At 38.1% G+C, this 18,325-nt stretch overlaps 1 protein-coding gene across 2 annotated transcripts in view; it reads left to right on the forward strand.

The window, feature by feature from the left end:
- ankrd12 (ankyrin repeat domain 12) overlaps positions 1 to 18,325 on the forward strand; it is a 44,545-nt gene that overhangs the window by 7,311 nt on the left and 18,909 nt on the right. The window contains exons 2-5 of one of the 2 annotated variants that reach the window (XM_079244206.1): positions 12,843 to 12,956; positions 15,195 to 15,345; positions 17,788 to 17,859; positions 18,284 to 18,325. The exon at positions 18,284 to 18,325 is cut by the window's right edge and continues 99 nt beyond it. In XM_079244206.1, the coding sequence (XP_079100332.1) occupies positions 12,897 to 12,956; positions 15,195 to 15,345; positions 17,788 to 17,859; positions 18,284 to 18,325 (325 nt within the window). In that variant the 5' untranslated portion in view covers positions 12,843 to 12,896. The remainder of the gene's footprint in view (positions 1 to 12,842; positions 12,957 to 15,194; positions 15,346 to 17,787; positions 17,860 to 18,283) is intronic. The other variant, XM_079244207.1, reaches the window with a different exon arrangement.

Here is an 18,325-nt window from a genome sequence, read left to right on the forward strand (position 1 = left end):
ATTCATTTAATTTTAATGGTATTAGACATACTTTTACATTTATTTACGCTTTTTTCTTTTGTATCCCATATTGCCACTAGTGTTGTTTGATCACCCTCTTAAATTATTATTGTGGCTACTGGCTGGTGGTCAAGAAAAAAGACATGTTTCTTCATCTGATAAAAATATAGTTGTTTATATAAAAGTGAGAGCTAATATTTTTAATCAAGATTTATTTGAACGCAATAATGTAAGAATGAAGAATATCCCCTAATAATAAACATATATATTTATATATATAATATATATATATATATAGTAGACTGTATCACACTAATAAAATATAAAAACATTTTTCAGATAAATGTTTGGAAAATAAAACAAATGAAAAATACATTTTTAGTATATTTAACAGCAGAATGGTTTTAATTTTAACAAGGGATTAAAAAAATAGCAAGCTTGCATAAACTTACCTAAGAAGAATGAGTTTTTCATGGCAAGCTGCATTTGATTTATGTCATGAAATCATTTTTATTCTGAAATTCTATTTAGTGTCTGTTGCAACACAATAGGAAATCTTGTTCTAATGGAAAACAAATGTTAGAAATTATTATTATTTTTTTTAACATACGTGAACTCAAACTTGCCTAAAGAGTGACCTGTGGAGATGTGACTATTAAAAATTTTGTTTTGTTTTTTTTTGGTCGATTCTTTATTTTGGCTTCTTTTGGACAAATAACACAAGTGGGACTGCTGGTCATTAAACAGCTACTTCAACTAAAAGAAAAAAAAACATGCTGAATGCAATTCCTCTTTCTTTTGTTTTGAATAATCACACTGGGGCCTCTTCAGGGAACCCCCTAAAAACGGTCTGAGTGTTACGTTTTACTCACTTATCCTCGGAGTGAGTAAAGTGTTTACTATGGCCTACTTAGTATTGTTGCATTACCATTAGTTGTCATTAAGGTTCCTCAAATCATTTCAACATAAACCAACCTACAAGTAGTGAAACAAAGATTTAAGCGACTAAAGAAATGATCTGTTTCCTCTGTTCCAGGCTGAGTAAAATTCTGCTCCGTCACTTTCACTTCAACTTGTCTTTAACATTTACAGCGAGGCAGTTAAAACAAGGCTGTGAAATTGCTTTTGCCGTTTATGATGCAGATGGCCTCCAGCCAATCCAAAACCTACCTGCAGTTGGCTTTGTCGGTCCAATGCGTCTTTAGGAGGCCCTGTAAGTGTGCTTGTGTGTGTAGAGGGTGGAGCCTCCTGATTACACATGTGCAGGCCTTTGCCAGCAGCTGAATGTGTGCAAAACGTTGTTTTGGTTTAGTGCGATGAGTGTGGTATCTGAGTGTGCAACAGCTTGATAATCCTCTGAATGCTTTTGAAAGCTGACATTTTGAAAACCTCCAGCCTTCCTGCAGGAGACGAAATACAGGAGGGAGAAGCTGTTTTGCAAGATCACAATATTGATTTCCGTTTATTAATTAGCCCATAGTTCCCTTTTTATGAATGAACTTTGTAGAAGATTAACAGTGTCCATTGAGGTTAGAAAAAGACAGTTATAGAAAGTTTGTTTCTTTCTTCACATCTGGGCTGCTCTTACCTCACTAATGCCAAAGATACCGGTCATATCCTGTTTACGCTGACTCTGTCACCATGCTTTGAAAAGACAGAAGCTTTAAATTTTGACTAATGGCATTTCACTCATTGAGCAAAATATATAGATTTTACTAATTTATTTTCTATTTTTTACTCTATGGAATCAAACCATGCACTCACCCTGAACTTTTTGGGTGGTTATATGTAATCATATCTGGTTTACTTTTCATGCTGCCAAAATACTATGAATGTCTCTGCTTGTCTCTATTTTAGATGAAACAGCATGGCTGCATTCAAGCAGACTACATGTTCGGATCCATTGTATATACATACAATAAGCTACCAGTACTATTCTCAAAAGGATTGTTGACATGAAAATAAGGCATTCACTATAAAGATAGTGATAGTTTAACAGCGCTGTTAAAAATATAATTTCTTAAGTTAAATTATGTACAAATATTAGCTAAAATTTGAAATAAGGCCATTTCTGATAATCCCACTTAATTTTACTCAGGTTATTTAAATGAATTTCGAAATTGACATAACCAAGCCTTTTACTTGGTTATGTGTCCTTGTCACCTAGCCCATCTCACATATTGATTGTGCCTGATCACTGACTAGTGTCCTTCTTTGCCTACAAGTTTCTCTTTAGTCGTATTTTGTAAGTTTATGAAAATATTTACAGAGATATCATTTGTTGGAGCTCTTCCTCTCCTCCCTTAAACTTGTTACATATTCCACGAGAAGCAAGATCTTTATTCTTGCTTCTTGAGGCTGCAAGATCAAGAGAAAATTCCTTTTTCGTCCGGTCCATTTATACTGCACGCGAAGCTTCGTATGAAGCGGGGAGGGGTAACTGTGGGTGGCGATGTCTGCTTTTATGTGCAATGAACCGGTTGTTTCATATTTAATAAGCAACTTTGTTGCTCATTGTGCACGTGGCTGGCTCTGTGTATTTTAATGCCACCTGTTGTAAAAATGTTCATACTTTTTCATCACCTTGATCAGTTGTTTTATCTAAACAATCTGTTTTACCTGCAACAGCAACAATGCAGAAGCGCCAACTGTCTGTTTCATGCTTTTCCGTGTTAAAAATGCCTCCCAACGTTTGACCAATCGCACAATATTTCTCTGAGCCCCGCAAGAAAAAAACTTCTGCCAGCTTGATGTGTCAAGGACTGTCTTCAAACACGTCCGCATGAACAAAATTACGTCATTTTCTTCTCGGGGCCTCGAGAACAAGGCAAAAGGTCTCGCTTCTCGTGGAGTATGCTACAAGTTTCAGGCCCTGAGATGTTGAGGCACTAAATCTAAAAAAGTTTTGTTGTGTTTTGGCCTCTCGTCGACATTGTTACAAGTGCTTTTGGTTGGATAAAACTGCAAAGATTTGACAACGGTCCTCAGTATGGAATATTCTTGCAATGAAAAGCGACTCCAGGGGTGAGAAAAAAAGACAGTTTGCATCATCTTGCATCAGATTAGGGCTGGGCGATATGACCAAAGTCTTATATCATGATATTGCTCATTTTATATTCCCAGAACGATACACATAATGATATAAAATTGTTGTGTAATTCTGTGTCAGTAATCAGTTATGTTTTAGATGTGCTTGGCAATGGCAGTAGGGATTTCCTTCCATCTGCTGGAACTATGGCCGTACGACGTTTCACGGGGCAAAGCCTGTTGCAGCGTTTGCGTCTGGAGTTTATTACAAGCGCTTTTTCCTCTACTTGGCGCTGCTTTTGCTCGTTGACTCTATTCTTTTTTCTGTATTCTTCATGCAAATTCTTGCACAGGTGATAAAATGAGTTACCGGTAGTTGTGTCGGAGTCCATTGTTGGGACTGTGAGCTAGTCTGTTGTCGGTTCCACATTGGTCTTTTTAAATCCAAATTGCATCCATGGACCAGACATTTCCCCTCTTTTATGAACAAGCTCATCAGTTTTGGTTGGCTGGTCATCTTTTAGTGAATTATCCTGCTCTGAAGCGCGTCTGCTACAGTCTTTCTCCATGTTTGTTTATATATTGCAGCGTGCAAGCCGTAAAGCGCATCTTGACGGAAAATGCTGCAGTAAAGCACCTTATTGTGGCTTAAACGATAGGAAACAATAGACATTTTTATCGTCCAAACAATGTATATTGTCATATCACACAGCACAACTGCAGTAGCGGATCTCCGTGTCATGTTTGTGCAGCTCCCTGTTTTTAATTCATTTGGTCTGTTGAAGCAAAAGCTGCCATTTAAGCTGCCAGTGAAGACGCATAGATTCAATGTGCCAGATATCTAGCAGTTAGTGTATTCGCGTCTATTGTGTTTTATGAGGATTCAGCACACACCTGAGTTTTTCAGGATTTTTTACTGCCCACTAGAGGCCTGCCATGTGCACATCCTTTCTGGTCATATTTGCGTTTTCCCGTGCAAGCAGATAGTTGTCATTCCACTATTGTATAAATGCGTGGAAACACTGTTGTAAACAAGGTTTAGTGTTTACACTGTGCTGGCTTTTCTTACGATGGCTCATTTTTCTCGTAAGTCTCCAGTAAGGCTTACTGAAACACTTTTATATAAAGTAACCAACAGTGTGTCTTTAAATAAAACTTGATGATTTCAGTACCATTAATTCACTGTCTCTAGTTTCCTTAACTTTACATATTATTTAGATATTTTTGGAGAAAAATTATCGTTTACTTCTATATCGGTATATTCTTGTAACACAAGAGTGAACTAAATAACCCCTTACTGCTTTTGGTGCTACAAGTTAACTTGTGTAAAGCTTGATGTAATCAATGCCCTGCCCAGTGTATGCTTCCTCTGTGCCAGGTTTAGCCTCTTTATAGTGTAAGGTAAGGCAAGTCAAGCTGATCTGTACACCATGTTCATGTACAATCCAATTCGAAGTGCTTTACACAAAACATGACAGAAAAGTGCAAAAAAACATTTAGAAAAAGAGAATTACAGGAAGAAGTTAAAATAAAATTAAACAATATTTTATACATTTGCAGACATTTGATTCTCTGATCAATGAGAAATATATACTTTGCATGAAAGAAAAACAAAACAGGACACCGTGTACTTGCTGCAGGGTTTTACTCTAAATACCCGGCCTGATAACATGCCTTCAAGTTCATATCGAACATAACTGTCTTACGAGTAAGAGATGCTGCAGTAGGAACTAACCGCTTAATGCACACAGGGAGAAAAGGTCTGTTAAACATGCCGTTTGCGACAGAAGATGATCCAGCATATAGTGTTTTTGTATATTTTTCCTTTGTTTTACGTCACTGCACTTGATACTGATGCAAATGTATGAATTTGTTTCCTGCCTTTGAAAATGTTCCATTTTTTATATTCAGTGCAATTATTGACAACGCCTCCAATCCTGTGCTGGGCCTGTGAAATACTGGCCAATATAAACAATGTTCCTTCTTATAAACAGCTTACAAGGAGTATTACTAAATTATAACACACTAAGAAGACATTAACTTAATTTATGTAATTTTATCATGGTAAAACATTATTAATCACCACTAAGACATCTGTCCAGAACCTGTTTAATGAAGGCATGCATGTTCTTCACAGCTCTTGCATCTTCTTATATTCATTGTAAAAATGTGTTTCTGGATGGGTTCTGCCATAACCTCAAGCTACAAAAACACCCAAATGAATATGCAGAGTTATGTTTTCAGAATTCATTCATTTCTGTGTTCCCATGTTTACTCTGTAATTTTAGCGGGAACACACGAGTGCAGATTGATAAGTTTGAGCTTTCATTTTAAAACTCAAATTTACACTTGATTTAAAGACACAACATAGCACAGAGAACACTAAACTAGATAAATAAAATCACGTTTTAATAAGTTACGCTGAATCACAGTTTATTTTTGTCAGAAGAAATAAATTGCAACTTATTTCTTGTGTTTAAGTGCTTTGGGGATGACAAAGGGAAGGTCACAGCTCAAACTTCTGATGTAGTGAATGCCTAAACTTCTTTTTACTACTGGGATTAAGTGTGGTAAATCCCACCAAGCAACTTAAAATACAAATCAAATGAATAATAAATGTAATATATAAAATCATAATAGTTTCTAATGAACTGCTTCAATACGAAACATAATACTAAACATAGCTAAATGTCTCAGAGATGGATGTTGCAAAGAAGATATTGCCTCTAAATATTTAATATTTGTGTTAAAATGGTGGTTGCAAAAGGTTTGCCTTAAACAGACAATTAAATGATGAAATTATTAGTTAGGGTAATTTCTATTTGAATCTCATTGTTGTAAAAGTCTGCTTATTGTTGTCAAAAATGCGTATTTCTCCCTGAGTGAAGATGACGATGCTTTGGTAACCTTTTACACACTGGCCTTGCTAAGGCTTACTCACAGACAAAGCTGCGTTTTTTGACACGCCACCAGTCGCCATGTGTTGAGCCTATGATCGGATCGACAGCTCTTCAGGCTTAATTTGATGTGACAGGTGTAGATGGAGTTGGGTCTTGAATGTCATGATGAAAACTGACGCAACGTTTCCCTCGTGGTTTATTTTTCAAACTGTGACCAGCTAGTTGCTCATATAAAACCCATTAGACAGAATTTCTTGTGACTCTAACATCCTCTCTGTATCAGATTTTTTGTTGTTTTTTTTAACTTTATGGTCATGTAGGTGTCTTTGTCAGCCCACGTCATGTCCTCTGAGTTGAGAAGTGGATGTAGCTTAAAGTAAAAGGGGCTATTCTTTTTATTAGAATATAACTAATTTAGCCACTTTCTTGTTAACTTTGTCCCACTCCCAACACTGCAAGGTAATTTACTGATGTTCTGTGAATAGCAACAGTTTTTCAGTATTTCGTTGTGTCATATGAGCTCGGCACTATAGTGGGTATAAGAACAAGACTCCTGCCTAGGTCCTAACCTTTAGTCTAATCCCTCCTGCATTCCCTCCCCCCTCCTTTTAACCCATAAACAGCAGTAAAAGCTTCATTGTTCCTGTCCTCTGCTTGGTATCTGATCATTAACCTACATTCAGAATAGCGGCAGTAGGCTTCTTAAGGCCTTCAGAGTCTCAGATCAGTTAAATGGGCGTGTTTTAGTGAATCTGGGTCTGAACCATAGTCTGCCGCCAGTAAAGTTAAACCCATCTATGCTTCTAATGCACAAACATTAGGTTATTTTATGATGCGCTTGATTTGTGTGCGAGTTATTCTGTCAGCCCTTTCCCTTGTGAATTTGGAGCTGTTCCTGTTTTTATGGAAGCTTCTAAGAGACGGATAAGGCTGTAAAACAGTTCAGGACCCAGTCTTACATAAGATTTTAAACATTTAGGATGCAAACTATTTCTGGGTCATAATTATCCAAGCAATAAGCTGTTTTATTTATTGCATAACAAAATCTGGTACTTTTTCTCTTGTTAAAATGTAGTATTTGGCTTTTTTATTTTTTTATTTTTTAACATTTAGTAAAATTGGTGGAATAAAAATGATCTTTATACTATTGCTAATGACCAATCAGAGGGTCATCCTAGTTATATTAAAAGCTCCTGGTCTATACGGGTGGTTGGCTCTCTGACTAAATTTGGCCACATTTACTCGAGTGTTAAAAGCAGTTTAATGTTGAAATATTTGTATTTTCAGGCTTATTAGTTAAGGTAATAAAAGCCCATATGGTAGAGTTTAAATTGAAGCTCTCCACCTATTCTCAGTAGCACGGCCGGTTTATTTATGCAACCCAAAAACACTTGGAAGGAAGGCCAGACACTGGAAGAGGCATGTCTCGTCTGTCTGGGGTTAGGGTAGTGAGAGGTGAACAGACGCCTTCAGGCATCCACTGTCTTTTGCTGTTTGTTTGTCCATGTCGAAATATGCCCCCAGCTCAGGCAAACCAATGACAAGAGGAGGAGATTTGCATGTAATTCATACTGGAAATGTTGAGCCTTTTGAATTTGATGAGCAACTGAGTCAAGACAATGACATGACTTTAGTTTAAGGATGTAAATAGATGACGAATTATACGATTTAGATATTTTTGACAAATCTGGAGGTTAATACGCCATTGTGACATTTCAAACATGCCATGCCTGGATGTTGATGACTATTTAGGTGATGGTTATTTTCTTTTTTTTCCCCTCTGCCATAAATTTTCAGATGCTAATTGAATGATGAAATTCTATAGTAAGATGAGTCATAATATGCCTGTTTCCCTTGTAAAGACGTTAATCAATTGATAACTACAAAAAACAGTAAGAAGCTTTAAACGTCATTCTTCCATCTGATTAATATTTCCGCCAGTCTGTATAAGATAATTCCCAGAAAGAAATGATGTGCTCTTGTAAAATGTAAAAAGAAAAAAAAAATCTTAACGATTTAACAGTTTTGAGCAGTAACTGGAAATTTAGTTTCATAATTATAAATTTAAGGTAAAATATGGCAATCACCTCACCAAATGTTTAAAATGTCTACCCTGATAAACTGCTTGAAATCATGTGAGGATAAAGTGTGATTTTATGGTTTTACTGAAGATGGGCGGCTTTTTGCTGGTTATTGTTTCCTCTCCTGCCCTTCTGTAGTCTCAATAATCTGGCCTGTGCGTCTGCCTTTGTCCTGTTTCTCATTATGGAGTCAGGAGAAGGAGGAGGAAAAGGAGAAGGAGGAGGCCGACGATGAAGGCAGAGAGTGGATGTGCAGCTCAGAGAGACCTCCCCCATCATTTAGCCTGATAGCAGAAGGACCCACTACCACGTGACTGGCTGTTTACCATTGCGGCAAGCGTAGAGGGTCTCCTTGAGTGCGTTACAGATTTGTTTGCCTTCTGTTGTAGAAAAAAAACAACTCTTTCCACTGTAGATTTCCAAGATGGTTATAGTACAGTTTTATTTATGGCACTGTGAACATTTTGATACCATTGATGCCTCCAGAGTCTTTTTTTTTTCCTTTGCAAATTCATTGTACGTGCTATGGTAAGTGCAGCCACATGGGAGACTGGGGGAAAATCACATGTATTTTCCACATGGTGTTTGTGAGAGAGATCACAGCAGGCGGTACTCTGGGAGCTATAGTGGAGTAATACTTCTGCTGCTGCTGCTGGTGGCGGGGTACTCTGCAAACGGTGTGTCAGGCTCACTGCTATTCTTAGCCGTCTTCCCTCCCTGTCCCATCCTGCAGTCAGTGGATCAGGTTACTGTACTGTGTGCGCTCTTCATCCATCCTAGTTATAACCCCTCCATCCCCCTCTTCAGCCTACACCATCACCCTCAACAGTCCTACAACCCCCAAATAGTTGCACACACGCAAGGACGCACGCTAGCCGCCACTGTGCTGTCAGGGCCGTCATGTTCCTGCACTGCAGGGAAATGGTTGTTATTGTTGTTAGTCAGGAGCCAGTGGAGTTGGAATGAAGGAACATCAGGTTATAAATAAATACAGAGACGTCTGCCTCTCAGAAAGAACACCACTGCTGCCAACAACGTCATTGTAGATGAAGGTTTAGGATGAGAATTTGTTCCCTTATTTGTAGATTTTCTCACAACTTGTTGTCAGTGCTTGAGGACGATTATTTGGAAACTTTTGGCTTTATAAATTGTTTTAAAAAAAAAAAAAAAAAAAAAAAAAAAAAGCCATCTTGCCGGAAAGAAAATATTTAAAGTCTGGCAAGCGTCAATGGAAGCTCAGCAAATGATGCCGATAATCTGGGGAGAATTTTAGATGTTTCTTAAAACAATTGGTTTATAAACAAAGGGCACAAAAAAGAATTACCTTATTACTGATTTAATTTTATATGTACCCATAATTTACACAGTTGATTTAGTGGTTAAAATCAAGTATAAATGAAGTTATCACCCATCATATTTGCTCTTAATATTTTATGTAAAATACTTGGAACTGTATTGTACATGAAATGTGCTGTACAAATTAATATTTCTAGTTTTTTCCAAAAGCACAATGTGATAGTTTTACATTTTCTTTGATTGGTTTAGAAAATTCTCAAAAATGCTTAATTGAAAAAACTGTTTTTGCTTTAAAAATCCACAAAGTAGCCAGTCATAGCAATCAATTTAAATATTTTGGTTTTACTTTTTTTTTCTTCCAAGTATCAAATTTAACTATAAATTTAGAGTTTAATTTGTCCGCTCAGAAAGATGCCAGGCAACCTTTGGCTGCAAAACCCAGTATGGGAATACTTTTGTTTTGGAATAGTTACAGTTTAGGAATTGGACTGGTAGTTTTGGCTTTTATTGTACTTTTTTTTTCCCCTTCTGAAGTTTTTTCCCTACCTTTTTAAGAAACTATTCTTCTGTATTTAAATTGTTGTTATTTTGACTTTTTTTTTTGTGGTATTTATGTTGCTTTGGAGTGTTGTCTCCTTGGCTCCTGAATTATTTACCACACAAGTGATTCTGGAGCAGAGGAAAGCAGTAATCTTGTGTGTCTCCGGTGTCGCATGTCTCTTTGTCACGTCTTCCAGCATTTTTCCAGTTGTTATTCTGCAATCTGATGGTCTGTTTTAGTGATTTGCAGTTGGGTTAAATAATTGCTATCACTCCTTTTGTCACTGCAATACATCCCATGCCAAAGTAATCATAAGCTGTAGTTTCTCTGAACTGAAGGAGTCATAAAGGTAGGGTTTGATCCCGACTTGAAACAGCCCAAGGTTAATGGCAGAGCTCGTAGGGGCTTATGCAGCCCTGAGCCGCTCATGAAACGCAGTGAATGTGAATGCCAAACTGGCGAATGCCCAAATACCTCTGTAATTATAGTCACACCCTCCTCGCCTGTATCTGGGCCAGATTGGAGTCCTGTCAGCGTTTGTTTTCTGGTCTGGTCCTGGCCTGTCCATACCGCTTTAATACCCCTGATACACGAGCTTCACGCCAACTTGCTCACTGTGGGCAGCTCAATTCTCCCTTTCAGCTTTCTGAATGACAATGCTGCTGTACACTGGCTATATGCTGACTAATGACAGACCTCTCACTGGCCTCGGCGGTGCAGCAGGGCTGTGTGCTGGAAAAGGATACCTGTCAACACAGTTCTATTACTAAGCAGCATGGGTCGAAATGGTACCTGAAGAACTCAAATGTTGCGATCCCTGATGGGTGTCAGTTGTTTTAGTACTGGAAAAGGTTTTCTCTAGAGCCTGTTAGCTATTCATTTTAATAAATGAAGGAAAAACAGTAGTTCAGAAGAAAAGACAACCCTTTGAAGTTTTTATCAAAACCACTTGAACAGATGAAAAAATACTTTTTGGATTTGTAACCTACATCCTTAACTTTTTTTTTTTTTTTTTTTTTGTTAAACAAAGCCCTTTTTAAAAAAAAACAAACAAACAAAAAAAAAAACATTGTCATTAGTTCCCTTCTCCTTTCTTCACGTGCATCTCTGTGGTTGTCACATTCATCTTCCTATCTGAGTGCCTTTGGAGATTAAACTTAAAAGGCTTGGTGGGTTTTAATGTAAACCCTTGATTTACGATGACATGTGAAGGTGGTTTTCATGAAATGCTAATTCATGCTTGCTGCTCCTTGCATCTTGAGAGATCTCTTAATTGACTTCTGCTATGATTCAGATTGTAATTTTAAATGGAAAGCAAACATTTACACATCCCACAGGATTATTATCTTGTTTCTAGTTGGGCTGGGTGATTTGACCTCAAAGCAATATAATGATTAAATGAACAGGTTACTTTGATTACAACGATTTATCACTTATTTTAGTGTCATTTTATCTTTAGCTAACTGAATAGCTGAATATAAAAAAATACAGTAGAAATTAATATGATAATTTAATAAATATTTTTAATATCTTTCAGAGAAATTTTAATTTTAAATAATTGGCATGATTAAGATTATATGGATTACTGCTTCTGAATATCTGTTTTAATAAATTTTTTTATCAATTGCCCAGTCCTAGTAGCAAGATTAATCCAAATACCAAGATGATTGCTAAGCATAAATAGGCTGTAGTGTGTGTGTGTGTGTGTGTGTGTGTGTGATTGCTATTTTCAGGTAGCAAAATATATATATATTTTTTTATGACATTCATCTAACGCTACAAGACACTGTTAGCGCGCATTCATAGGAAGAACAGAAGTCTTAAAGGATGGGGTTACGTCGCAAATTTCTTTTCGTGAAACCTCTTATGCATGGATTTGTTTGGCAATCTAGCAGTTCCTTTTTGGCTGGATGGAAAGGCTAGATTTTTAAAACATGGTTTACATTTAACTGTTTCAAGGATTATCATTAATAATTTAAGTGAACCTGGGTAAAAATTATTGTTTAACAATTCTAAGAAAATTCAGGTTCAAATCAAATGTTTTTTCACATTGTTCAGTGTTCCCTAACAGTGTCTTGTAGCGTTAGATGATTCACATTAATGCTATTTAGACATAACTAAAGAAGCGGGTTCCTGATTGCAAAAAAATCTCTTGTACCTTGTAAGGAATAATAACACCATGCTTTTTAGTAACTTGTTTTAAAATCCAGTAGAAATTATGTTTTCCTATTTTTAAATGTCTGTAATAATAGAATAGACAATTATGCTAGTTCTTCTCAACTCACTTTTGATGGATTTTTAATGAGCATTGGGACTTGCCCAGTTATTTTGGTGGTTGTTAAACTATTGATCTGGCGTTCTCTGGTTTCTTAATATAGAATAAAAATTTTGCGGGACTTTTAGAAAGCATAAACGGGCCAGTTCTGCTTAATCAGATGGTGTTTGTGTGTGAATAGAGAGAAGGGAAAGTTAATTAAGAGTACTTTTAAAGAAGAAAAAAAAAAAAAAAGGGATCCTAAAAATGTCAATTCTCATGACAGAATAAATGACTTGTCATGTTGGCTTATTGCGCAGTCTCAGCTGAGTGTTAGACTTTCTCCAGGCTCAGCAGCCACGTACACTGCACCCCATCACCTCTGCTGTATGTGTTTCTACACCGTCATGAACCACAGCAGTGAAAAGCTCAGTTAGTCTGATGACTAGGCCACAGTGACAACATGTGAGGGGGCGTTTTCCTCTCAGAGACGGAAGAGTCCCTAGAGCTGTGATTCATGATGCCTCATGTAGTTGTTTCCTGGCTGTTCTTTAAGGTCAGTCTCGAGAAAAAGAATGGAAATTTCAATAAAAATCCCTGGTGTCTGATGTAGTTTGAGAAAGCACAGCTGAGTTACACTCTAGTGGCATTCAATTGAAAATGTACTCGACACCATTTCTTGCTCATTGTAGAGCATTGCTGTTCTGTTAAATCCCTCTCGTTATTATGTGTCTCCTCTCCAGGTGCATGATGAACCGACTGTACTGTAGCTGTCGTAGCTAGTCAGGTGCCGCACCATGGCCAAACCTGGGAGCGACCGAGATGGAGCCATGGTGGATAAGCAGGCGGGGAAGAAGGTATGTAATCAGAGACAGGGGTAACACAAGAGACTGGACAAGACACATTTTACATGTCTAATGCTGCAACTTAAAGTAAAAGAAGTCCATTATAATCTACCTCAGACTGATATGGGGTTGTTTGTTTTTATTGCACTTGGCAGAAACACCATCCAAACCTTCATAAAAAATGTGTCTTTAAAACTTTGCTTGGTGCTGATTTTTTTTTTTTTTAACGTCTGATTTCATTCATGATTATTTCCTTGATTTAAAAGCCCCAGCGTGTAAATACTGGTCAAAACAAAAATATCTGGGTGGCGGCAGGGAGCACATTTTGGAGCTACTCTTCTTTGTGCAATTTGCTTTTAACTTTGCTGCTCACCAACACCTGCATGTATGCATGTCTGTGTTGATGCTGTTCTGTTAAACTAACACTAATCTAGCTGGATTTAGTGTTTTAACAAGGTAAATGTATGGAGCAGCAGTTCATTAATGCCTTTTTTAAAGCAACTGTTGTACTTTTGTTATGATGTCGTGATTCATGAACATGCTGATGTACCTCACACACTACAGAGTATTTTCCACCATATTCTTGTGCCAACACTACTTAATTGTTCCTTTAACATATAGGAGAGATTCTTCCTTTATTTTAAAAGTAAAAGGTACTTCACATCTCAGCTCTTTTCTACTTTCAGTACTTCCAGACACTTCAGCCTCACACAGCTGGCACATTGCTTTTCTGAGATCAAAGAAGAGCCACACTGCAGACATTTTTCCGCTGCCAGAAATGTATTTTACTGCACCAAAGTGCAGTTCAATAAAAGTAATGGCAGTGAAAAAGCTTTATCTGCAGATCAGAGTGCAAAAAAACCAGAAAATGAAAGAGACTGTGATTATACCGATGTTGCTCGCATTATTGTTCTGGCCTGTGGCTGCGGCATCTGTTAGATACTGGAGTGTTTTGCCGCACTCAGCTCCACTATGGGTCTTCTCACATATGACTTTCAAGCCGGGACTAATGGGCACTTGCTGTGCATCAGTGTCATGTGTGAAAGTACAGAGGAGGAATGGGGAGACGGGCTTGATCCGCTGCTGACACGCTTCTGAGCTGGCACTGAGAGGAAGTAAAATGTCTAATGTATGTAAGGGAGGACCAGCTTCATGAAACTCTGTGTTGTAGTCAGGATGCTTTTTGATTCATTTGTAAGCACACACTGATGTGATGCTGAGTTGCCTTTGTATGGTATGTGCTAACACTAGCAGGTTATCTGGGGTGTTGTTTTTATGACCAAGAATTACAAGAAAAGGGCTTTGTGTTTTGTTTTAGTTTTTTTCTTAGAGAAATCAGATAAATTCTCCATTTACTTTATTTATAGTCATCAGAACTGTGGATTAACTTTGTTAATCTCGCAGTGTATGTGATTTATTTACTTTATTACATTCTTGGCTGTATAATAAATGCTCTTTATGAGGTATTTTTTAGCATGTAAGGAATTTTATTCATTCAGGAATAATCTTTACTTTTATTTTTTTTTTTTCAATGAAAAAATTTAAATATTTAAGATGTCAGAAAATGAGTCTCTATATAATGTTCACAATTTCTCACAGTCCTTGATTTGCATATAGGTTTTTTTTGTATATCAGTAAAAGCCAAAACTCACTTTTTCATTGTAATATGTTAAACACAGAACTGCATAAATTATATGATGGAATAATTATGACTAAGATGAAAATGACTATTTTGATACCTCACATGATTTGTAGTTATTCTAACATGGATGAAAACAGTCTATGATGCCTGCATGTGTGCAGCTGGGCTGCGTTTGCAAAGCTTTTACACAGCAAATTACCATAAACACAGAATTATTGCTTTTAGTTGTATTTGTGTTGGAAATTGGATTAAAAGAAAGTAGCTGCTCCTATGTTTTTTTTCTCAGGCAGAGTCATGCAGGTGAGCCTGTAACACTAGATTACAGAGACACAATGCCTGTAACATAATCATGTGCACCTTGTTAGATTAGTGTCATGTTTAGTAAGCTTTGCTTCCACCTGAAATACTGCCTGCATGCTACGCTCATTCTTCTTTTGTTGTCCAACTCGTTAACTGGGCTTTCTGAGTGGCGCTGCCACAGTCTGTTTATGGACATATCTATATTAATTACGTCTAAGAGAAACACAGCAGTCAGCTCTCGCCACACCTTGACAGTGTTTGACATGCCTGAACTTATCCCCTGCTTGTGTCCTCCTCACCTCCAACAGAGCAAAGACAAGTTGTCCCCTTTCACCAAAACTCCAAAGTTGGACCGGAGTGAATTGCTGGGGAAGGAAGGGAAAGCCAAGTCTTCCATGAAGCGCAAGCTCTCCTTCGCCACAAGTCCGCCCCGGACAGAGGAGCGGGACTCAGACACTGGTAAGAAGCCTTACTGCTCCTCCTTTAACTGTCATGTGGTTGGCTTGCTGCCATGTCCTCACACTGCCCCCTGCTGGCCTGTCAAACATTTTCCCAAAAGGCTTTCAATAGGTCAAACTTGTAAAGCAACAGGGTTCAAGTCAGACCTCACTGACTGTTTTGTGTTTATATGAATGTTGACTCATCAGGAAGCCAAGTCAGACGAGACAGATCTGTCTACTTTAAGCTTTGGTTCATCATACAGCATCGTTTCATTTAAATGCCCATAATTCATGACAGAGGGAGGGAACAACAGTTGGTTGTTGTCAGCCAACATGAGCAGCATCTTCTGCACTCTAAAACAACAACAGGCTTTGTTTGTTATTGGCAACATCTTATGGTATGAAAGAAAAATCCTCTGATAACTTTAGGCCCATTTAAAAAATTCATATATATTCTGCTATTTTGCACTAATTCAAAACGTGACAGTTTGATACATTTTCTGACTTTTCTTTGCCATAAAAATCAAAACATGTTCAGGATTGTTTACCTGCAATTCGCAGCAGTTTTTCCTTAGCTCTGCTGATGTATTCAGGTTGGAAAACTTAAAAATGCAGACTCTGGATGTCAGACATTTATGTTGCCGTTCTCATTTGCTCATCACTGGTTCTAGACCAATACTCAATGAGCCACTTTTGTTGCAATTACATGAACTAAATGAGTTGTTAACCTCAGTGACTTGTGCTACTTTTACTCTGTGTCAGTGGCTCTCAATTTTGAAAGTCACCAGGTCCCTTTTAGGGCTTTGCCAGATAAAAATAAGAAAGGTAAACTTGCATAAAAATATACACTTTTGGCTAGGAAATTGTTTACATCAGGGATATGGTTTGCACTAGAATAAATATGTTTGTGAATATCTAATTTTGATTTCTGTAAACATGAGTTTTTCACTAAATCCTTTCTATTTCAGTCGTGTAGTCCAGATAGAAAGAAATATGAACTTGCAGCAGAAAAGTTGTTTTTAAACTTTGCTGCCTTTTGTGCTGGAGCTCAATTTTTCAGTCTGGAGCAGAAAAACCTTTTGCAGCTGAACTCTGAATATCTTTTTTTTTATTTTCTCTCTCTCTCTCTCTCTGTGATATCAATGATGCGGAGTATCATTTTTATTGTTATATATATCGTGACAAGCCAACTGCATTGGAAGTTGAAGGACTTTTTCCCTTCAAAGCATGATTCTAAACTTTGGCTTATTTGACATTTACTCTATAATTAAGTAAGCTGATCAGTGGGAAATTATTTATAGCCCCCCTTTTAGGGGGAAAAAGAAAAAATGGAAGCACATACATGCAGAGAATGATCATATGTACTGTAGGGTTTTTTTTTGTGAATGTCAAACTGTATTTATTAAAGGAATTGGAGCCCTCAGCCCCTTCTGCTAATCAAACTTGCTCTTGAATTCCTGATGTGCTGTTTTGTTTTGCAGTGTGCTTTTTCTACAAATCCCACAAAAACCAAAGAACAGTTCCTGTTGAGGTTGAGCCAGTGTGTTAGATCTGTCTTCTGTGTTATAGAAGCTGAGTTGTGTGTTCAAAACACATCAGTCAGCTGGACAGCTGCACTGGCTGACATGTTCTTTCATCAGTGTAAATACTGACACTATAGCTCACTTTAAGCGGACCCCATATATCCCCAATAAAAGCAAACAGAGTGCAGGACCTGGAATCTCCTGAGACCTTAGGATATTGAGATGTGCACACTATTTTCTTTTATTTGGAAGAAAAGAACATTTTACCATTTAAAAGAGGTAAAGCTACAGCAAAATGCTGTAGCTTTGATCTTTACTGACCAGCAACTTAATATAAACAGCTTTCTGAAGTGATCAGCCCCTTAGGAAAGCCAACTTAATCTCACTCTCTAACTCAAACTCTTCCGTCATTTAGTTTGAAGCATAACCAAATGTGTAAATCAGGTTTGAGATCTGAAGATGGCTTTTCACATTGTACAGTGTTTATACTGAGCTTATGACCTGACAGTTTGTCTTCATTTCTGCAGAGCAGAGCTCAACATAATCGCTCTCATTGTGTGGTCCTGCTTCACTCTAACAAAAGAGAAACCCTCAACTTAAGTATAATTTATACGCTGCAAAGGTTTTAAATGTAAACTAGCTTCGAGGGTGGCTTTTGCCTCCTGACAGCTTTCCTCGGTGCCTCTCGGGTCTGTACTGAGCAGCTGTAGGAGGAAGCGAAGTAACGACTCCGCTCAGCGCCTGATTGGATCTCCTCCTGTCTCCTGTGTTGCCATGACTCATAATCTGTAGCGTGGAGTGCGAGTGTGCTGCTGTGCCTGCCTGTATTTGAGTACATGTGAAATGTGGAGGGTGTGAGAGCGTTAATGCAGTGCTTTCCCACCCTTCCACCTCCCCTCCTCTCCCCCCCTGTCCCTCCTCTCTGCTTTGCACTGTAGATGACTCAGACCCAGGCCATTCGAGTGAGACCTGGGGAGAAAGATTAGTGCCTCCCTGCAGGATATACGCAGGTAACCGCTGCAGCCCGATCCTGAGTGCCCCCCCCCCCCCCCCCCCCCGTCCTCCTCCCGTCCTCTTCGAGTCACGTCACCCATTCTGCGCTGCTACTCCGCTGTAAAGACACATACACACATGCACGTGTGTGTGTTTTTGCCTTGCATCTGCCCCTATTACAGCTCAGCATGTCTGTGTTTAGACTGATCGAAGACAATGGGGTGGGGGGGGGGGGGGGTGGGGGGGGGGGGTTGCCTGAACTTGGCTGGCTTAAGAGAATGTCGTCTTCTTTTTATTTTTGTCCCTTTTTTTCAAACCTCATGCTTGTCATCTGTTTTTCTGCAAGCCCAACAGATACAAGGGGAGGAAGAAAATGTGTTACCGTGGCAATAACATTGCCGACAGACCCTTTTTCTGAAATCTTTCTTGGTTCTGTTGCAGATAAAGATGGACCAGATAAGAAGAAGGTGAAGAAGGAAGCTG

This window comes from Telmatherina bonti, assembly GCF_933228915.1.
Source record: "Telmatherina bonti genome assembly, chromosome: 7".
NCBI classification, from domain to species: Eukaryota; Metazoa; Chordata; class Actinopteri; order Atheriniformes; family Telmatherinidae; genus Telmatherina; species Telmatherina bonti.